Genomic DNA, 23,679 nt, shown 5'->3' with positions numbered 1-23,679 from the left:
ACTACTATATTGAATTTATATCAATAAAGTTGAGAGCACTCGTAACCATGGAAGGCTCTGTGTGTATACATGTAGTTACCGCCATGATTGTGTGTTTAAGATTTTATGGGATATGATTGACTATTAAGAATTATCTCTGGACCAATGTGCGCACATAAGGTACGATTTCAATTAATATAGTCCAAGTGGGAGAATGTAAGAGTTTTTCCTAATGTGGACTATATTAATTGATATTTTAATTTACTATTTTTACAACTACCGTAAAACAAGGTTGGTCTAAGGTGAGATAGAAGGTTTCTTAATTAGTTTAATATGGGGCTGGCTAGTGTGGGCCGAGTTGAGTCCGACCCGTAATGAGGGGGCCTGGCTGAAATCTCTATAAATAGTATTCAAGTCTCTCATCTAACCCTAATTCTCACATGTATCTTCACCTAAGGGGCGTTTACCTAACGCTAAACGTAAGGGGGGTCGCCTCATTAAGCCAATGATATGGAGAGCAATAAAGGAGAAGGACTTGATGCATGGATCCCCTTGATATATGGGTAATCCCTTTTCTACTTCCGCTTTATATTCGATGGATCCCAATGTGCGTTAATCTTTCTACTCAATTATGCATGTTCTTGTTCTGGTTATGGAGATATTAGGGTTGCGCAATTTGCGCCCAACAATCTTTTGTTTTCTTGTGGGTCTTAAGAGTATGCGATGTACGCACGTGTGCTAGAAGGAACGAGTTCCTGAACGTGTTTTTTGCTTGAAAGATCTTACAGGGTCTTGCTTTTGGGTCATGGAAAGCTTTGATGATGAGAAGGATGGCGGCTCCGAAAACCTTATGCCGAAGGCGCTATCGCCGGGGTACCATCTGGGGGTGCCAAGTTCGTGGATGAGGTGCTTAATGGTTAGGATGAATGCTGCTTGGACAATTCCCGGATGGATAAGAACGTGATCTACAAGTTGTGCCACGTTTTGCAATCGAGGGGCTTCATGCGCCATACGAACGGGATCAAGATCGAGGAGCAGCTGGCTATATTCTTGTTCATAATAGGCCATAACTTGCGGACGCGAGCTGTTCAAGAGTTGTTTAGGTATTCTGGAGAAACCATTAGTCGGCATTTCAACAATGTCTTGAATGCAACTACGGCAATTTCTTTAGATTTCTTTCGGCCTCTTGGAAGTGACGTCCTCAAAGAAGTCCCAGCTAGCAGTGAGCATGGTCCAGGTTGGGTCGGTCCATCCCTTAACGTTAGGACTAACCCATACGGTATTGATTCTCAATTTTTTAGACCAAGGATCGACCCTATTGAGGCCCCGTTTGGTTCGGCTAGCCCAAAGCCTATTGGGAAAAAAATTTGGTGTTTGGTTTAGCATTTGGAGCTCCCCTTCCCCCACCTGCTTTGGGCATTTCAGCATTTTTGGCATGCTGATGCCGTTATTAATGAATTTTTCTGATTGCCTATATTACCTTCAAAATTTTATTAAAAGTCCAATTTTACCACCACTGCCTGCGGTGGCCTAACTGAATAAGAGCTCCCATGATGTCTACCTAGAATGGAGGAGTTCGAATCCTACGGGATGCATAGGATCTTAAGCGCGACGTCAGGGTGGTGGGTCCTCCGCTAGCGTCGCTCTAGGGTTTACCTTGCTGGTTGCCGGCTATACGGGGTCCCCTGGGTATAAAAAAAAAAAAAAAAAAAGTCCATTTTTACCCCCATACTAAACAAAACCTTAACTCTTTCAACGCTTTTCCCTGTTTTGCAACGTTACTCCATCATGCGACAACGGCTCTCTTCTCTTCGTCTCTCTCTCCCTGCAACTCATACCACTCCATCAAGGTCGAAGTTTGTCGCGACGAGCGAGCGAGTCTGAGATCTGGATCTTCTACCCTCTTGATGAGCGAGCGAATCCGAGATCCGAGGTTGGTTTTGTTTCTCTTTGATCAGGGGTGGCGGTTTCAGCATTGGATTCGAGATCTCCACCCAGCTGGGCAAGCATGGAGCTTCCGTCGCCATCATGGGTCGTCACAAGCCCATCCTCGATTCCGCCGTCACCGCTCTCGCTTCTCTCGAAATCCCCGTGAGCGTCGTCCCCTTGTCTCTGCTCCCTCCCTCGATTGAACTTGAATTCTCATCTCTCCACTGCTACAGATCCGCGAACTATTACCTTCTTGTTGAGCTGAGCGATGCTGTGTGTATTATATATAATCCCCTAGTATTACTCTCTTTTGAATGGGGATGTCTTCTGTGAATCTTGTCTATCTCTAGCCTGTTTGGAATTAGAGGATTGAGCTTCAGAGCGCCTTCACTTGTTGTGACTGCATGCACTGAATTTAGCTGCATATTGGGGGAGCCGGTTTGTTAATTTATTGTTTCTGATAAGGCTTCAGCTGGCATGACATTCCCATCGAGATGATGACGGTGTTTGATCTCCACCTTGCTATGCTTTTAATCTACTTATCATTGGGTTAGGCCGACCCCAAATTCCTGTTCCAACTGACATGCTTTGAAGTCAGTTCTTTTTTACTTGTCTATACATTCCTTTGCTGATGATGACTTCGTAGGCTGTTGGCTTTGAGGGCGACGTGCGCAAACAAGACGATGCTAAGAGAGTTGTAGAGTCCACTTTCAGGCATTTTAGCAGGCTGGATATTCTAATCAATGCTGTTGTTGGCAATTTTCTTGTTTCCTCTGAAGATTTGTCTCCCAACGGGTTTCGGATAGGTACTGTCCTTTTCTACATGTGCCTTTTTGAGTCTATAAGAAGTCTGAACCTAGCTCAATAAAGAGGGGGATCTCTAGTTGCTGAAAATGATTTAATTCAAAGCATCTAAGGGCACTACCATAGCAGATAATCCTCATGCAGTTATGGACATTGATTCAGTTGGCACACATTTAAGTATCTTAAGAAGGGAGGACTTGGAAGAGGCTCCTCGGGTGGTGGAACTATACTGAACATAAGTGCCACTTTGCATTATACAGCAGCATGGTATCAAGTCCACGTTTCTGCAGCTAAGGTTGGTCATATCGAACAGCATGTCTGCAGGTTTCCCTTTTTTTATGATTACTTTTTGAATGAGGATTCGACCAAATCCATCCCATGACATTGTTTGCTCGCATTAGGAGAGATGTGAGCTTTGCAGTGGTCTCACACAGATTAATTTATTACAGGCAGCTATTGATGCAATCACAAGAAACCTTGCGCTAGAGTGGGGAGCTGATTATGATATTAGAGTAAATGGAATAGCTCCTAGCCCCATTGGTGACACTCCTGGCATGAGTAAGCTCGCTCCTCAGGAAATTGATAGCAAAGCCAGAGATTATATGCCTCTATATAAACTAGGCAAAACATGGGACATTGCTATGGCAGCTCTTTACCTTACTTCGGATGCAGGTTAGTAACTCATTCACTTTGAATTTGCATATAAGTCCACTTTTAATTCATTGAGTCACTTGTCTTCTTAAGCTCTCGGCATTCAATGTCTTGCTTTTCCCTAGTCTACATCGTAAGTTGTGACCTTGAAGTATCTCTCGTTGGTTGGTGTCCCTTTGCTAATGATATATGCAGTCTAGTGTGACACTTAAAGCAAAACAATAACTGTTGGTTCAAGAGAAGAAAATCAAGGATGAACACTGAGGACTTAGTTGTTAATTACACTTAGGGGAGGAGGGGACAGAGTGAGTCTTAAATTTTGGTCTCGTGCATGAAAAGGGCTCACAGTTTTCAACAAGGCCAGCCCTGGTATTGACAGGTTTTGCAGCCTAAAGAACTTGAATAATGTTTTACTGGTGACTGTGTTATTTCTCTTGGCTCTATATAAGGTTTAGCTTTCTAATGACATTGCTCATGGATATTGTTGTAAGGTAAATTTGTCAACGGAACCACACTTATAGTCGATGGTGGACTTTGGTTGAGCCGGCCTCATCATCTGCCAAAAGAGGCAGTGAAGCAACTTTCTTGAGCAGTGGAAAAGAGGTCACGGGACGTGCCAATCGGGGTTCCAAAAAGCAAGCTTTGAGCACGCTGGAAGAGTTATGCAAAGTGCATCACCACTGATCAAAAGAGGCAGATTAATATTTTACTGGAAGATATTAAACTGCAAAGTCCATGGAGCTGCCTTGCTGTACCATGGTTCATAAATAAATCTTACTGGAAGATTCTAGATTAATATTTCAACGACCTTAAGTACAGCCCCCCTTATAAAATAAGGAATAATTTGGTACCATGTCGTCAATACAATGATCAGACAATAGTTATTTCTCATTGAGTAAACATGACCGCAGTATCTCAATGACGACACATTGCAACACTCTGCGACGGATGGTGCTATTGTCATGCTGGTAAAATAAGTTCATTCGTCACAACTTCCACTGTTGTGGGTGCCCTCGCTTAATACTAAAATGATCATTAATTAACGAAAATTATTAATACTATGATAATTAAAAAAACTATTTAAAGTTGAAAACAAACCTAAAAAAATCCTATACCAAAAGTTAAGCTTTACATCTAATCTATAATCAAATTCTTTTAATATAATTTTTAAATAAATTTACTAATGTGTATCTTTTACATTACTCTCAACATGAAAATGTAAAAGGTTATATAACCATTGTTTCTTTTTTGCAATTTTAAAAATACTAAAGCTAAAAAACTTAATTTGGTCATACCAAAGGGCTTTTCAAATATATGTTTACCAAACAGTTTTGTATTTCCCTAAAATACTTTTCAGTTATAGTTTACCAAACAGTTTAGTATTTTGGAAAACCCATTTACCTTAAAGATATTTGCATTCTCCCAAGAGCATTTCTCTAAAGATGAACCAAACGGGCCTTGAGTATCGGACCGAGGATCAGATCGACCCAATGAGTTTAGTTCGGTTCCGGGGGTCAATCCAGGACCAACCGATAATTTTTTTTTTTTTTTTTGTTTCATTTTTTGCACTTCCTAAAAAAGGCGACCAAGGACTGGATGATCCAATGAGTTTGGCGACGAGCGAGATCAGTGAAGAGAGGCAAGCGTCGAGTGGGGTGAGTGTCGAGCGGTGAGTGGGGTGAGTGTCGAGCATTGAGCGACGCAAGCAACCGAGAAGCAAGGGAGGCGAGTGTCGAATGGCAAGCGAAGAAATTGTTTTTTTCGAATTTGGTAAGTTGAAGACTAAGAGGACAAATAAGATATAAAAGAACAAGTACTAGAGGAGGATACCACGAGGAGCTATTTACGCCATGAGGACTCCTCACAAAGACATTTTCTTCATTTGTAAATATGGTTGTTGATGCCGTAAAAGACATTAAAACTCTAAGCTATTAAAAAAACAGTGTAAAATTACTTCTCACTACGGAGTCGTTTAATGCTATTAACGTCGTTTGACTTAGGTTTTCACTATATAGAAAAATTTATAAATAATATATTAGATATATATTATATATATTATATACGATTAGGGTCGGTCCAACCTGGATCGACCCTAAACTCCTAGGACCGAGAACAAATTCGCACAGTACTGGTCCAGGGATTCTAGAACCGAGGACCGACTCAATCCCCCCAAGAACCAGGCCAGGATCGCTAGAGTTGGGCTAGTCCAAGGTTGGTCCAAGGTCGACCCTAGACCGATGCTCACCTATAGTCCTAGCAATTTAGGCCTTGTTTGGTAAACGACAAAATAGTAAAAATTTATATTTTTTTATTCTCGAGTAGTTTTAGAATAGAATTGTGTCTAGTAAAATTTTTATTCCTGAGAACAAGTTTCTATTTTTTTATTCCTAGAAGTAGATTTGAAACGGAATCAATAATAATAATAGAAAATTTAATTCTTGTTCTTGGGAACAATTCTAGAATCAAGCCCATATATTCTCTTTTTATTTTCTTTTTTTCTTGTTCTTCCATTTTCTCTTCTTCATCTACGCCACCGATCAGCTGCCCATTGCTGCCAATCGCCGGCAACCAGTCTGGCGAGCTTGCTAGAGACAAGCTTAGCCACTGGCAAGGCTCGCCCAACCTCACCGGTGGCCGGGCCGGCGGGCCTCACCCGATCCTAGCAAGGCTCAATGTTCATAAAATTCTAAACGCAAGTGAATGTGTCGAACAAGTAATATAATGATAAGAAAGAGTATCTTCCCACGGAGATTGATGATTAATGAACTAATTAAATACTAAAATAGATTAATTCTAAAATTTATCTAATAGATCAAAATATAATTGAGATTAAATTAAAAACAAAATTTGGAGACTAAATGCATTAAATCAATCAAATAAATATGTTAAAACATCTTATTTCACCATAACCACTAGATATGAATTTCATATTACTGTGGGTATAAGAACGATATCAAACATGTAAAAGCAGAATTTTCTAATCTATTTAGGGTATGTTTGTTAAAATGTGTTTCCATTCCCCGGAATAAATATTTTTGTTCTTTTGTTTTGGGGAACAAAAAAAGAACAGAAACAAGAAGTAGACGAGGGTTGGCGACCTCGCCGGAGTGTCATCAGCACCCAGAGACACCGAGCCACAATGTGGCTGTGCGAGGCTTGGCCACAGCGAGGCTTGCCTGGTCAACAGCTAGGCTTGGTCTCCCCCAGATCTAGCGAGGCGAGCCTCGCCGGGCCGGCTGGCCTTTGGCAAGCTCGCGGGATGTCGCCTAGCCGGTCGCCGCCACCCGGTCGCCGGCCATGGTGGTGGGCGGCGATCGGCCAAAGAGAAAAAGAAAAAGGAAAAAGAAAATATAATAATAAAACAATTAAAAATTAAAAAAATTAAAAAAATCTAAAAATTTTACCAAATGTATTTCTATTCCCGGTATAGAAATTTTGTGCAGTTACCAAACGTATTCTCTTGCTCAAAAATAGTTTTTTCTATTTCGGTTCAAAAATTGTTTCCCGGAACATAATGATTACCAAACGTGCCCTTACTATCTTATCTCTAGGTATAACAAACTTACTCAGTTTATTGATCCACTATATCTCTATGTGAATTAAAATAAATATAAGTGCATTAAAAACTATGAATATTCCAAACTTACAATGAGTCTTTTAGATTACTTTATCATCGAAAGCTACACAAATAACGCGATATATTTTTATCTATGTTTAATTTATGATTATATATTATAATGAGCAATTACATATTATCACTTCTCAATCTCAAATATATATATATCGGATCATTCAAGTGGTGGCCAGTCACTCAAAAACATTATGCACAATAATATATAATTCACATGAATGGAATCGATTGCAAAACATAAAAATCATGAAATTCATTTCTAATGGTTATAAAGAAATTGGATGCTCTAACATATTTATCTGATTGATTTACTGTATTTAGTCTTCAAATTTTTTAAAAATTTATTCTCAATTATATTTTGATTTGTTAGATAAATTTTAGAATTAATTTATTTTAGTATTTAATTAGTTTATTAATCATCAATCTCCGTGGAACGATACTCTTTCTTATCATTATATTACTTGTTTGACACGTTCACTTGCGTTTAGAATTTTACAAACAAGTTTTTGTAAAATAACTCTATTTTAATAAAGTTATCAAACCCTAAACTCAACATTTTGCTAGTCCTCGAGCAAAATCAATACATAACACATATTCAAGCTAACTACCTCCTCCATGACATCTTTCAATAATTGCTCAAATTCACAATTCAAAGAAAAACACAAATTTTATTCAAACATTGAAATTGATTTATAAGTTAAGACCAATTCTAATTATGTGATCCAAGTGTATGTGTGTGAGTCCTCATCTTTTTCGAATTATATGCAATCCAAATAAATTCACATTGACATGCAACCTCTCAAAAATTCTCAATAATTATGATCAAATCTTATAGGTTTGCTTTTCATTCCTCTCTCTCCACTAATGTAAGCTGATTATCCAACCAAAAATCAATAGAACTTTTCTCGGTTTGTAATGTAAGGCTGGGCTAAAGGTGAAATAATGGTAATTTTAAGCTCAAATCACCCATCAATATGTTGATTTCCAGGATATAATTAGAGCTAATGTTACTGTTTTCTGCCACTAATTAAATACTAAAATAGATTAATTCTAAGAAAGAGTATCGTCCCATGAAGTGTTACCAGCCCGAACCTCGCCGTGGCAGTGGCCCGACGAAGCCGAGCCTCACATAGCCACGATGAGGCTTGCCCTCGCCAGGCCAAGGTGAGGTCGAGCCTTGTCAGACCTCGCCTAGCTAGTTGCTGGCCATGGCGATGGTCGGCGACCGGCTACAAAGAAGAAATAAAATAATTTAAGAATCTTACCAAATGCATTTTTATCACGAGAATAGAAATTTTAGACAGTTACTAAGTGTGCTTTTTTACTCAGAAATTATTCTCGGGAACAAAATCAAAAAGCACCATTTCCGATAAAAAAAGTATTCCCCGAAACAGAATGGCTACCAAACGCACCCTTACTTACTTAAAGGTAGTTGCTCCCTCAAGTTTGTCCACTTTTCTAGAAAGGCCAGCAAGTAAATTGTCTTTAACTTTATTTTTTCGGTTATCCCAAGCTGACATGAATTGGCACGTATGGGGCAAACTTGAAAGTCACACAAAATTTAATGTATATAAGTTTTGGAGAATAATTAATGAAAAATATAGTGTTTTTGGAAAAAAATAAAAAAATGATTACGTGATATTCTTTAATGTATAATGATAATAACAATCTATTCTAGATCATAGAAAATTAAATAAAAAATCATTATAAATTATTATGAAACGTATTTTTTAAAGAATTTATGGCTCATAATAGATTATTATCTTCATACTACCTCAATAATGGTTATGCTAGCAAAATGCATGAAATATATAGCGTCCAAACAAGAGAAAATTTCAAATCCCTAAGTGTCTTCCACCGTTTGACTCGCCTGACGTGCCTAATCATCATTCGACAAGATAAGGAAGGAAGAGCGACGAAAAATAGCGAGATACGAAGGACGGAAGAGCGACGAGAAAAAAAATAGAGGTACAAGGGACGGAAGAGCGAGCCTGACGTGCCTAATTATCATTCGACAAGATAAGGAAGGAAGAGCGACGAAAAATAGCGAGATACGAAGGACGGAAGAGCGACGAGAAAAAAATAGAGGTACGAGGGACGGAAGAGCGACGAAAAATAGCGAGGCACGAAGGGCGGAAGAAAGATTCTTAAAATCTCCCTTGCCTTTTCGCTACAGGACAAAAAAAACTCAACGCCGATTCGTACTACAGTATCCTTGGAGTTCTTATACGACTGCTGGTATCCAGTATCCACTACTTCCCACTCAGGAAAAAACAGAAGAAACAGCTATGGAACAACCCGCGGAGGTCAATCTTGCCGTCACTCAAGAGGACAATCAAGCTGCCCTCACAGCTGAGATATCACTTCCTGATGGTCCCGCGAGGGTGGGGTGCCCAGAGAAGAAGGTCAGTCCTTGCAGTCCGTCTCCGCCGCTGCAGCCAGCGAATTGCCATGGTGAGGCTGCGGCAGCGCCTTGGTCACCTCCTTGGAAGCCTGCCGCGTTGACACTGATCGAGGACAAGAAGGATCCAACTTTCTGTATGTAAAGCACTAAAAAGTTATCGTTTTAATACAGAGGAGAGATGCAATGTTTTAGAAAGTTGAGATACACCAAGTCTGAGATATACGAGATCAGAGTCGAAGTTTTAGGCAAGCCATGGGTGTGTTTTCATGGCTCGTGCTTTTACAAACTTTCTGTATGTAAACCCAGGACAACGAACTTCACATTGGCGCACGAGTCATAGTAACGCTAATACGAGGGAGGTAGCTGTTGGTTCTTTTATCACTATTGGGTTAATGCAATTTTGAATATGTTCTTGGTGTGTGACATACCCTAATAGGGTTTATGAAGGGCTTGTGTCAGGTTGTTGAGGCGCTCGGGAAATGTATACCATACTCTATTGCGAGAAAGATATAATCAGCTCATCTTAATTCATTGTTACCCTCAGAAGCACTAGCCCTTAATTGGTTCGAGCAGGAACCATCTAATTCCCATCCGGTTTACATGATGATACTCGAATGCCGAGCATGCAGTAAATCATCTGCTTCTTGAAGTCATCGAGTGAATCCTAATTTTATCATTATTTTAAGGTCGTTTCGCCATTGCCTCGCTTCTCCACTTACAAGTGAGCTTGTCGAGCTAGCCTTACCTATCGAATGGAAGTTGTTGGGTAGTCCTTGAATATAATTCGCTGAAGCTAGACCGATACGAACTCTGAATATTTGGTGTCACTCTATCTGTTTAAGTTCGATTTGGCGGTACCCTAGCTGGCAAAGGGAAAAACCATCTCGTAGGAGTTCATCATTATGATTAAAGAAAGTCGGTTTGCTGATAAACAATCATCTTTATTCTCTTTTAACTGTCGTGGGATGATCTCACCCACTGCAATTAGAGAAATGGCGGTACCGCATCGGAAATTGCTCGCCAAAGGTGGAGGGCGAGTTCCATTTTTGTCTATTCGAATTCACGCCGAAGGAGAATTTACGACTTCAGATCACTTGCTAACCTAAGATACTGTTATATCTATTCATTCGATCGATTTGCTTCGTTCGCAAGAGAAAGGTCACCCGACATATTATATATGTTGTGACATATATAATATGTTTTTTTTAGCAACAACATATATAATATGTTCATTTATCTTTCTTATCATCATTCTAACATGCTTGTTTTATAGCCTTTGACGGAGCTGTAAATTGATAATCGTTGGGATATGCTAGTTGAAGATTGAATGTGGTCTCGGTTCCATCAATTAAAATCTTATTTAGCTGTACCTTACATCTTCATAACGTATTATGACATCATGTATAACCAATTTAGTCATGCATGTACACTACTTTGTACGCTCGAGTAGTGGGATCACGTCCTCCATAATTACTTTTATTGACTCTCCTCATTTTCTGGTACACGTTTATTTTAGAGTAAGTACATACATTGACTCTAATTTGCCTATATTTTAGTTCTATATCACATTACATGACTTCTAAAATTGAGAGTAGGAGTAGATTTTTGAAAAATTAATTAATGAGAGGAAAGGCACGTACCAGAAATTTTTACAACGCCCATTTGGAAACGGAGTATAATGAATGATGCGGAAGAAGCAAAACTTGAATTTTAATTTGTTCTTATTTATAAAAATAAACGTATATAGTGAACGCTTGTCGCGACCTTCCCCTCGGGGCAGGAAATAGATTTAAGGGCATTGTCTTAAGGATGGGCCTACAACCCATGACTTAGACATGGGTTCTTCAAAGCCCGTATCTCGTGCGACTTCGGGTGTTCACATAATTATGGACAAGATTTAGTAAAATCCCATGGATGTCGTATTCTATCATATCCAATCCTATTATAATTAGAAATCCGGACAACCAAACGTAGCGTAAATATCACTATCAGGTACTGAAATTTTTGAGTGTCACATAATTATGAGTTTGAAAATTTCAGATGTCACAGTTGTGATACTTGCAAGATGTAAATATTCTTGTACTTGGAGAATTAGATAGTTTATTGATCTTAAAACTAGAAAAATAGTACCGCAATTCGCGAAATAGAAATAAATCAAATTGTCAAATTTAGGCAAAACTTTTGAAAATATAGGTGATGTGTGAATGAGAATGTTTGAAGACATTATAGTTGATCTAGAGAAATGAAAATACTTTTGCGGGATGAAACTGATTTTTTTGTGGAATGAAACTTTGTTTGAATTGAGCAAAATCATATTTTATTTTCCTGCCACAATTTAAAATATTATCCATATTTTGAAAATTGCGAAAAAATCGTGGGTGAATCTATATGTCAACATTATTTCAAATTAAAAATATTCAAAGTGCAATTCCGTTGCTAAATTTTTAACTAGGCAAAGAGTAAAAAGTAGAAGCTTATTGTGACACATTCTCAATTTTTCTAAGTACAAGATTTAGATTTTAATCTAATAGTGTTGGAGATTTAAAGATCACGATTACAACGTTTTGGAATTTCAATTTAATTTGGATTATGATTATGTCTTTTACCAAACAAATATGATCTTTCTCAGCAGAATATGCGAACTTTTCATACAATTTTCTTTTGGTATAAATTGAGATTGAAAGTATCTGTTGAATTTGCTTAGAGAGAGATTGAATCTTATTTTGTAGCAAGATCTCCATTTCAGGAGAGCATAAACTACGAACACGTCTCGGTTAAATAAAAAAGGACACCTTCCGTTTTAATTCAGAAATTAAATGAAATGATAATGAAGATTTTTATGGGTAACACTTCAATCCATATTGAAATGAAACGAGTCTTTTCTAATCGCTTTGAATACAAAAAAAAAAAATCAATTTATTATTTAGTATTTATATTTATTAAATATTTTAGGTATATTAGTATATTTTATATTATAGTTTATTATTTAATATTTAATAAATTTGGATTATTTAATATTTTTATTACTTCATATAAATAAAATTAATCAATAGAATTTCTATAATTTGATAGAATTTTAGAATACGATAGAATTTCAAATTCGAATTCTTTTTGCACCACACCTTTATCTCAAAGAAATAATGTCAATGCATTACAGCTTCATTTTCACGTGTTAAATTAAATTTATCGTTCGACAAAAAAAAAAGATTAAATTCACTTTTTCTTTTCCCTGGTGGTTATGAACATGTCAAAAGCACATGTCATCTTATGAAATGTGATCAAGAGAAAAGTAATATTCAATTTTTAATTTGGACCTTCCTTATCTTATTTTCTTTTTAAATAAAAATTAGCAATTAATGTACATTTTTAATTTATCTAATGTAAACAAAAAAAATAAAATAAAAAGGCAAAGATACGTTAGGCGAGAGAAACATGCACATGCTAGTACCACAGTATATCTAGGAGCCTGCGAAGTTATGTTGGTGCCAAGTTTCAACCTTTGTCTTGTAGCCTCCACAGTTAGCCCAAAAATGATAATAATACTAATTTGCAAAAGCAAAATAATAAATTAATATATTTGTGATAAACATAAGGTAAAATCTCAAACCGGTACACTCGTTAGTTATCATGTGTCATCGAATTCAGGTAAAATTGAAAGGAAACTAATGAGCGATGAATTTGTCATAAATGTACCGATTTGAACTTTTTTTGATTAAAAAAATTAATTTGAGGTAATTTGTTATAAGTATGCTAATTTTGAGTTTTTCATGGTGTTAATCCTAAATTTAATACAACTTAACAAAAGCAATCCTATGCCCCAGTGGCTACCCTTCCAACATGGAAGGGGGAGGTGAGGGGTTCAAATCCCCACATTCTCAGGAAGGGATGGAGTGGGGACGCGTAAGTTTCAGGAGTGGGTTTCAACTCCCACCTCCTGCAAGAGGTAACCCAAAAGTTGGGCTGAAAATGGGGAAAGGGGAAATAGAAGCAGAGTCAACCAGTCTTCTTCTTCTTCTTTTTTCGACCAAAGAAAACAGTCTTTTTTTGGGGGGGCATTCGAAATGGAATCTATTAGAGAAACGGGCTTTTTAATGGGCCGGAGGCCCACCTAAGCCCAACCGTAATCGGGGCGGGCTGCACATTGGCCTTCACCATGACCCACTCCAATTTACGTGCGATTATGGGCTCACTAGGCCCGAACCTGTATTTTCCGATCATCTTCACGATCCCCCATGTTTCGCACTCGTTCACAGTTCGTGGATGAAGTGCTTAATGGTCAGGATGAATGGTGCTTGGACAACTTTTGGATGGATAAGAACGTGTTCTACAAATTGTGCCAGGTCTTGCAGTCGAGGGGCTTGCTGCGCCATACGAACGGGATCAAGATCGAGGAGCAGTTGGCCATATTCTTGTTCATAATAGGCCATAACCTGCGGACGCAAGCTGTTCGAGAGCTGTTTAGGTATTCCGGAGAAACCATTAGTCGGCATTTCAACAATGTCTTGAATGCGATTACGGTGATTTCTTTGGATTTCTTTCAGCCTCCTAGAAGCGATGTGCCTCAAGAAGTCCTGGAAAATCCTAGATTATACCCTTACTTTAAGGTAGTTGCTCCCTCAAGTTCACTTTTCTGGAAAGGCCAGCAAGTAAATTGTCTTTAACTTTATTTTTCCGGTTATCCCAAGCCGACAATCTTTGACATGAATTGGCACGTACGGGGCAAACTTGAAAGTCACACAAAATTTAATGTATATAAGTTTTCAAGAATAATTAATGAAAAATATAGTGTTTTTCAATGAAACGACTTGGCACAATTACGAAACTCGAATATGACATGTAAACACAAATTACCTGCCCTTGATGTGTATTTCTTTACATCTTCGTTTTCTAGGACTGTGTTAGAGCAGTTGATTGCATACCATTCCTGGTGACAGTAGCTGTAGATGAACAAGGACCTTTCCGCAATAAAAACGGTTTACTTATGCAAAACGTGCAGCTTGCTCATTTGATCTGAAGTTTCATTACATCTTGGCTGGGTGGGAAGGCTCAGCATCTGAATTGCGAGTCCTACATTCTGCTCTCACAAGGCATAACAAATTGCAGGTCCCGGAAGGTACCTTTTACTTGAAAGGAATCTGTGGTTTATTTACTAGTTTCATTGGACAACCTGTGGTTACATTTACTTAGAAGAAAACAATCTCAGTCTCTTGCTTTACAGGATATTTTAGGTCGTTCTTATTTTATCGACATCTCTCCAATTTAATTTTCATTTCTTTTTTTGTCAGAGGTGTCTTGTTGGTACGTTTGATTAGGCTCTGGACCTTGTCATGCCAATTTGACTAATGCAGGCAGGCACTACCTGGTGGACACCAAGTCTGTGAATCTGCCAGGTTTACTAAGCCCATATCATGATGTACCCTATCATTTGAATGGGTTGCCTAGGGATTCGTCATCCGCAGGATGCAAAAAAAGAGTTGTTCAATTGTTGACACCTATTTTTAGCAAATCTAGGAAAATAAGGAAAATAAAAATTGCATTTTTAGACAAATGAAAAGAAAAAATAAAAAAGGGGAAAATTGATTTGATTGAAGTATGCAAGGAAATATGGAATTCCGACGGATGTCCGGGTTTTATTAAATGCAGCAACAATTTTAAAATCAGGTGAACAAATGGCAAGGATTTTGATAAAATGGAAGGAATCGATACAAAATCGAGCTGATTGCAAAATCATGCTCCGATTTGTATCCATGATTTAATGCAATAGAAGATGGAAGTTTAAATTTTTCCATAGAAAGCGGCCGATCGGAATCACTATAAAAGGGGTTGACCTGCACAGTATTCGGGGGCGGCAAATTCAGAAAAATTTTCAGATTGGAAAAAAATTGGAGAGAAAAGTTCGTAAAGAATTTCGTGAAGAAAGAAGCACGATCGTGAGAGAAGAGAGGAAAGAAAAATACCAAAAAAGAAGAGAAAGGCCTCCTCCCTTTTTGTCGTCCAAGAAGTCTTTTCTTTCTTTTCCCCTCTGACAAACTGCAGAGGAAAAGAAAGAAGTCAGCAGCTGCAGAAGAAAAGAAAGAGAAAGAGTGCAGAAGTGACGTGTGGCCAGAAAGAAAAAAGAAAAGAAAAAAAGCAGCAGGAGCTACTGTTCGTCTTCTTCGCGTGGAAGCCCCTGCCCATGCTCGCGTCGCACCTCCTCTGTCCGTGAGCACTGCACCAGCACCACCCACGACGACCGCGCTCCCGCCCTCGCCGACGCCGCGCCACTGCAACACCCTGCCCTGCCGCGACGCCGCCTGTCGATCTCCGAGCTCTACTGCGCCTCCGCACCGCCACCGACGCCTGCAGCAGGTCCCTCCGCTTCGCCTGCAACCCGCCGGTTCGCGATTCAGCCGGTCATCGCCGCGCCTCCGCGCACTAGCACTCGCAAGCCTCGCCGCGTAGCAACCTGCGACCCGCAGCAACTCGCGCACACCACCCGACGACCCCGCGACGCTGCAGCAGCCCGAGAACCCGCACCGGCCATCGCGACCCGCTACTGCCCAGCCGACGTCGAAGTTCCGAAGTCTGCCGCTCCTGACCTCGCCGCGCCGCTCGCCTCAGCCAAGCACCCGGTGCCTTCGCCGCCCGTCTCCGCTCACCGGACGCCGCGCCTGCACACCTGACGCCGCACCTCGAAACCCGAGGCCTGCTCCGCTCCACTACTGCTCCGCAGCAACCGAGCTCTCACCGTTCACTATTGCCGCCGCGACCCACGAGCCCGACGCCGCCGCACCTGCTGCTGAGTCCTCCGTCCGAGCGTCACCCCCGGCTGCCAAGCCCAATAAAAAAAACAAGAGAAAACACATTAGGTAGTTTTCTTTAGTTTATTTTATTTAATTTATTTTACTTTTATCTTGTTTTTTTAGTATAATTAGTCTTTAGTATATGATTGGAAATTCAACATATTACCAGATTCGCAACCGCGCTAGGATTTTTTATTTCATCTATAAGGCCTTAGATGAAATAATTAATTAAGCGGGAATAAAATTGATTATTTTGATATTTAAGGCTTAAGATCAATTTATTGATTTTATTAGCGAAATATTGTCTTTTGATCTGAACGATGTGCGATATTTCTGATGATTTTGAATGAATTGTCTCGTCTTAATTGCCTTGTTTATCTGAATTAGAATATTGCATGTTTTAGGGTTTACATGTTTAGAATGAGAATTTTATTTAAAAAAAAAAAAAATCAATTTAGGTTGCTAGATTTTAATTTAGGTTGCATGTTTTAATTATTTGGCAATTATTAATTTCGAAAATTAATAAAAACAACAAAAAATCATCATGCATATGTAATGTAGTGTTAAAGCATATTTTACATGTCATTGCATATTAGGGTTAAATTGCACTTAGTTTAATTTAGATTTTTTAAATTTGTTATAAGTTTAGGCATTTTTTAGATATATTGCATTTTAGGATTATTTAGGTCAAGATAATATTTTAGTTCAAATTAGGATTTGGCTCAACCTAATTCCTAATATAAATTAAATAGGATCTTAATCTAATTAGATAATTTTCACATTTTACCTGAAAAATACAAAAAATGGCATAGGTTAAATTAGATTTATTATCCTAAAATGCATTCTTTTAGGAAAAAGAAAAAATTTCATATGCACATCATTAGGGCTAGATTCACCGGGATGCATGTCATTTAGTATTTTTTCTAAGCCTATTTAATTAGAAATTGCATGTCATTAGAATTAGGTCATTTAGTTAATATTGCATTGCATATTGCATGATTTTCATTAAAAAAGTGAAAACAAATAAAAAAGAAATTGCGTGTTAATTAGAAACCATATCTAGGGTTGTTGATGTGGTTTTTAACTTAACATTGCAGATGCTTTCGTTGCTTTGAGGTAAGTGTTTGCAATTTATTTATTGTTTATCTGGGTGTTAAATTGGTGGATTGCGCACCCGCATGATCACCTCACATGTTAGGAAAATAGATTTAAAATCAATCCGAATTGCCTGCAAAAACATTTTTTGAAAATAAAATAATGGTACCGAAAGGGCATTAGAGAAATCTAGTGTAACCAAGTCCCCGTACCCATAGTCTTTGGTTCGTAGGAGTAAAGTGAAACTCCCATTACTTTACTTGGGTTTCTAATCGACCCACCAAAAAATAGATTAGTGACGACTCCCGATTAAAAATCAATTGCATGCTAAAAACATGAACCTAAGTCGCGAATTGGTATGGGCTTGGGAGAGCCCGAATTAAGTCTAGGCTTAATAATCCATTAGCCAAACCTTAAGTGGTCCAAACCGAAAAATTGGTCGCAACATCAATCAGTGGCATTCATCATTGAGAAATGCCATGAATCGCATCTTCAGTGCTTTGAAGGCCAGATTCCCGATTTTAACATCAACTCCTCCTTATCCATTGCAGACACAGGTAAAGTTGGTCGTCGCTGGATGCGCTATTCACAATTACATTCATAGGGAGAAACCAGATGATTGGCTTTTTAGAAGGTTTGAGCATGGAGATGTGATGCAAATGGATGACGCGTTGCCCTCTGTGGAGGTAGAACAGCCAATGTTCTTTGAGAACCAGGACCTGGATTTTCCATTTGTAACAGAAGATTTAGAAATGTCTTTGCAATTGCGTGATTTACTTGGAATTTAGACTCACGTGCATGGTTTTACTTTATTAGACCATGTTCTTTCTGCTAGATGACTGGGTTTAGGCCAACTTGGCTTTTATTGCGCTTTGGCACTTCCCTGTGGAAAGGTCCCAGTTTGGCTCATATTGTTGTTTTTCCTCTGTATGAGCAATGCTTGCAACTTGAATGAAATGTTTGGCTTCTTCCTTGGCCCAAATTAGGGATGTTCTCTGATCATACTGTTTAATCCAAAGGCTTCCCTTCCTGGTGGATCTATCATCCTTCTGACTATACTATTTTAGAAGATTTAATTGTTACTGACTCAGTTCTACAAGGATGTCACTGCCACTTTATACTGATTTTCAAAATCAGAAGAAATTACAGAGGCAGCTCAGATGGCTTGAGGCACCGGTTGGTGCACATTCTTGGTTTTTGACTTGTCCCGCTTTAGTCATTGCATAGGCAGGATATCGCAAGCACCTGCAATTCTTATGGTTAAGTTAGTTGCTTTTTACTCCTCTTTTGCAAATTGGCTTGAAGGTAAAGGATAAAAGTCTGAGCTGGGGGTTTTCCCTGGTTTCATTTTGCCAGTTTTCATTTCAGTGGGTTTCTTGTTAGTAAGGTATTTTCTCTAGTTCATAGACATAATTCCCTCTGCTAGTTGTGTGGATTTTTCAAGGCAGCTTGGCACTGGTATTTGGTTCTTTGTTCTAAGAGTTTTAGCTGGAACCCTTGTCTGGATATTTTACTTATCATCTTGTATGATTGCCAGCATGTGAAGTACAGAAGTGTGAAGTATTAATCATTTCACTACTGAATTTTGCTGAGAAAGGTTGTGCATGTATTTCACTCCTCCCTTCCGTCCTTTTCACTCACCATGACCTACCTTTAGTTTACCTTGTCCTCATGATGTCCCTCTGCCATTATAATGAGAGAACTTTTTCTCTCCTCGCTACATGGAATTTAATGTTCGCGGGACCATTAATGGCTTTAACATGACCTTATCTGGGCAGGACAAGAATAATGAGTAGTAAGTTTTAGCCCCAAAGAAGTGGCTTAACATGCATGCAAGAGCAACTTTGAGATGGATCAGATTAAACTGTAACATATCTAGGGCTCATCAGTCAGTCTGGACGGTTACTTGACTTGGTACTTCAATCCTTGATGAATTTAAGGTATAAAGACTGATCTCCTAGTCAGTAACTGTTACAGTACAAGGGTCGCTTTTTAGCAAGGTATAGAATGTATCGTCAAATATTTAATATGATTTTACAAGATCTAGTTTCATTCTAAGTAACATATTCCAGCCAATTGAAAGGATGTTTAGTTAAACTGCAAAGAGTTGAATTTGTATTGAACAACAGTAGATTGACTATAGAAGATGTTGCTACTTAGAATCAGTTCATTTCGTGGAAAATATCACATTCCTCAAAAATATTTTCTAAGAAGCCATTTTCCAAAAAAATGATTATGTTTTCCAATGTTCGGTTGAAAGTTGAAATCTGTAATTTAAGTGTGAAATATTTTTCACCGTTCATTATTTAATTTGATTTTTTGGAAAAAAATTACAAAAAACATGAATTTAAATATTTGTAATTGACCAAAAGAATTTAATTTTAATTTATACATATTTTTAAAAATGAATTTTTATTATTTATTTTCTTTTTCCTTCCTCCTCCTTCCTCCACCGCCGCATGCCTCCACGATGGCCGGCTGCCTAGTGGCTGACCAAGCAATGGATAGATTCGGCAGTGAGCTCGAGGCTCGAGCTCGCCGACCTTGTCCCAGTGTGGCCGATCATCCTCTCAGATCGAATTCAAGAGAAGGTCACGGTGAGACGAGCTGTTTATCATTACGATAGGTGTCAAGTGGAAGTGCAGTAATGTATGCATTGTGGACCGAGACTACTCAAAGGTAGAAATAGAAACTTCGCTTACTTTCTCATAAACCTTGTCAGTCTGGTTTGCATTCTATTCAAAGCATTTTTCTTCCTCAACACGTTCATTCCCCAAAGAAGTCAAAAGAAGACAAAAGTATTCGGTTATTGGGGAAAAATCAATATACTTTTAATCCCCTTTATTTGAATACCCACCTACGGCTTTGATCTCGACAAAGAAAAAAATAAATAAAAGCAACTAGAATTACTCTTGTCATGATTGTTGACGAGACAAGAGTTGAAAACAGGAGGGAAGAGATAAGAATAAAGTGAAAAAGGCTTGGAACGGCCTTGAAAGATGCAGATGAACTTTACTTTAGACAGAATAGGCAGAACATTTTCAAGAGATAGATTAATATATTGATTAATCGTTAAGTTAGGCACAATGGCACGTTATCTTTTCGGTGGCTTTCATTTATTATTCCAAGTCTTTGAGGGTGGTGTTGGAAGAAGGCAAATCTGCTCACTCCAAGACAAACTTCATAGTCCACTTGGTATTGCCTTCCACTTTTTGAAGGTCTTTATGTGCGTTTTTAATACGAGACATCGGATAGTTGTAATCCTCCAATTAAAGATGGACACAACCACTTGTATAAATTTCTTTTTTGCACCGGCGGTACATACTTTGTTTCTCCTAAGTATATTGGATGCGATTGTGTATTTTCTTCCTTCCTCGGTAATGAGATAAAGAGGCTGACTTTTCGTGAATCCTTTCTGTCTGTTTTTATGTTTGGAAATATATATAAGATATTAGCAAGCAAATTGACAGTGAAAAGGAATGTAACAAAATGATGTTCTGATGTTCTGTCGATTGTACTTATGTTTGCTACTGATCCAATTTCTCAATTGATTCTTTCAAATATAAATAATGTAATCTTTTTATAGAGGGTGTTGTTTGTGAGCGTTATCATCTATCCGGGTCTAAATTTTTCTTTATAAGAATCTTTTTTGGAAGAGGAAAACACAGCCCTTTCAATTACAATAATTATATAATTTCGTTTCCCTAATAAAAAGGAAAACCAAATTTTGAGAGGGAATGATTAAAAAAAGGATAAATTGTGGATAGATACCGAACCTGGTCTGAAATGTGAGTGTAGTGAATTAGCTTAAGGGGAGAATCTTTGTGGGGAGTGGATGGAAATTCTCCTTTATCTTCTTCTCAAATGAACGCAATCTCTATCCTCCACATGTGCGCAACGATTAATTAACACTCAATAATCAAAGTGATAAATAAATTGCAAGGAACAGGAAGAGTTACTTATTTTGAAGCAACAAAAGTATCTACAATGTCAGTTAAAAAATCACATCATCCTAAATATGATTTCAAATTAACATGTAATTTCACCTGTCTTCTTTAGTTTTCATTTTTCTTCATTGCTAACAGTACAAGAAATCAGCATATAGGCACTTGGTGATTGCGCAATTGCAATAATTTCTATGCCCGTTCGCATATTGATTTTAACCTTGATTATTTGCACTTCATAAGGTTGGCGTTGCTATGGAAAATAAGAAAGTCTAAAGAATACCAATTTGAATCTATGAACTTCTTATCGATAAGTAACCCATGTCTACACAGAAGGGCATGGTTTGAACTTTTTTCCTTTAACTTCCAAGTATGCGTGTGTGTATATATATATAATGCACCAGGCCTCGCATGCTCATATAGCATTATACACACTAGTTTTTAGATTTGATGGGCTTCATGTGGGACTAACTTGATCTAGTAGCTCACATGCATTTGACTCATAAATTGAGCCCTGTATGTTAATATGTAAGTACTGCTCATATACATACTCCCAGCATTGTTGCCCACTTTCATGTGGTGAGTACGGAATCTCATAGGCAGAATAGTTCATGTGTAAACCGAGAGAAAGGGCTACTAACATGACGTCCCACTTGAGAAATTCTTTAAAGTTCAGCCTGGATTTGAAAATCCCATAGCTATCGTCATAAGCAGTGTTGAAGATAAATTAAAAGACTTAATGTGTTGTACAATATTGTTTACTAAACTGTAAAGCTAGCTACCACATCTTCAATTTTCAGCAACTTAAATATAAATCAGAACCTCCAAGGAAGAAAGCTCGATACAAATTGATGCAAACAAGCACCGTCACAAACTGGCGCTCCATTAGAAGTTCTAACAAAGTTATTAAATTACTTAATCCAATTTCTAGAATCTTTGAGATGGACATTAACTAGAGAGTCAAGAAATACCCTACAATAAAAATCTGGTACCCGGCAGCAAAAGCAATGACCGGAGTCCAAATTTGTGTAGAAAAGTCCACATTATGATCTCTGCAAAAGGCGGAGATATTTTGCTGTGAAAGTTGGTTAATGAGGCCCATTCATTGTCAGGTCCCTCGCTTGTTCCTTGGGTTTTAGGGAGATCCCTAGGATAACTCCATACCCAGTGGTTAACCCCGCATGGGCTTGGGGGAATAGTTTAAGGACATGCTCAGGTCCAGAAGCTCAATAATGGAGCTGTTGAAGGATAAGAACAAAAGTCTCGGCGGACTTCGGGCAGAGACTTTTGCGTGTGAACAACAACCAATAGTTCCTGATGCCATTTTTTTTTCGGGGTGTAATTCACAAGAAAAGCAGAAAGAGAGGGCATAAGGACAAGCCACATGGGTCGACATTGCCGTTCTCTTGCCCCCTTTTATTGTTCTGTGATGAGTCATGTGGCCAAGAGATGAGGCTTTCAAGCACTTGCCGGTAATTATTCTGAAAGCTTCTAAAGTAGCAACTCCATCTTATATATAAGATATATTAGGAAATTGATTTCTTGGCCAACATAACCAAGCACACAAAAAGGAAATCGAAGTTTTGGAGCTAGTTGAATTTCTTTCAAGGCTAAATGAGGCTAAACGAGGCCATGCGCTCATCAAGTGCCCCCTAGAGTTCTCCTGAACACTTCAATGGGGATTTGAATAGGATAAAGAAAATACAAGCCAACCTCCTATTATAAGTGTTTTGAGGCAACTCCTGGTGCCAGATGATATATTCCTTCACAATAATGCGGTCTTCAAGTTCTTGAGTATGTATTAGCTTTGTGGTAACGAGGTTTGTTTTGCTTTATCCTAATATGCAATGTGAAAGTGGTTGGAGGAATTCCAGGTATCTCTGAGGGACAGGAATACTTTCGAGGCCTTTGCAAAGAAAATGTGGACCTCACGGAGGGTAAAAAGCTAAGGAAGAAATCTCTAAGGAAGATTTGGACCTCACAGAGGGTAAATTGAAGATGTGGACCACATCTTCAATTTTCAGCAACTTAAATATAAATCAGAACCTCTAAGGAAGAAAGCTCTTGATACAAATCGATGCAAACAAGCACCATCATAAATTGGCGCTCCATTAGAAGTTCTAACAAAGTTGTTAAATTACCAATCTATTTCTAGAATCTTCAAGATAGACATCAACTAGAGAGTCAAGAAATATCCTACAACAAAAATCTGGCACTCGGCAGCAAAAGCAACGACAGGAGTCTCAAATTTATGTAGAAAAGTCCACAATATTATCTCCGCAAAAGGCGGAGAAATTTGCCGTGAAAGTTGGTTCACGAAGCTCAGTAATGGAGCTGGCCAAGGACAAGAACAAAAGTCTCGGACTTCGGGCAGAGACTTTTGCGTGTGAACAACCGGGGCGGGGGTGGGGGTGGAGGGTGGGGGTTTGGGGTGTGATTCATGATGCTCCTGCTGTCACA

At 38.5% G+C, this 23,679-nt stretch overlaps 1 protein-coding gene and 1 pseudogene across 1 annotated transcript; both read left to right on the top strand.

Annotated features, from left to right (window-relative positions):
• Positions 1-927: 927 nt before the first annotated feature.
• On the top strand, positions 928-4,025 carry LOC120290515 (annotated as a pseudogene).
• A 9,605-nt stretch (positions 4,026-13,630) lies between these two features.
• Positions 13,631-18,063, top strand: LOC120290514. Its single transcript, XM_039306792.1, has 2 exons — positions 13,631-14,002; positions 17,827-18,063. The coding sequence occupies exons 1-2, from the start codon at positions 13,631-13,633 to the stop codon at positions 18,061-18,063; spliced, it is 609 nt and encodes a 202-aa protein (XP_039162726.1).
• The last annotated feature ends 5,616 nt before the right edge of the window (positions 18,064-23,679 follow it).

This window comes from Eucalyptus grandis, chromosome 2 (genome assembly GCF_016545825.1).
Source record: "Eucalyptus grandis isolate ANBG69807.140 chromosome 2, ASM1654582v1, whole genome shotgun sequence".
In the NCBI taxonomy this organism is placed as follows: domain Eukaryota; kingdom Viridiplantae; phylum Streptophyta; class Magnoliopsida; order Myrtales; family Myrtaceae; genus Eucalyptus; species Eucalyptus grandis.
Note: the sequence above shows the minus strand (reverse complement) of the source record. Positions and strands in the feature narration are given on the sequence as shown.

Bases quoted from the DNA above. Each gene is read 5' to 3' on its own strand.
- LOC120290514 (XM_039306792.1), top strand. From the start codon at position 13,631: ATGTTTCGCACTCGTTCACAGTTCGTGGATGAAGTGCTTAATGGTCAG. The intron at 14,003-17,826 runs GTAGTTGCTCCC...TATCCATTGCAG, and splicing joins GATTATACCCTTACTTTAAG to ACACAGGTAAAGTTGGTCGT.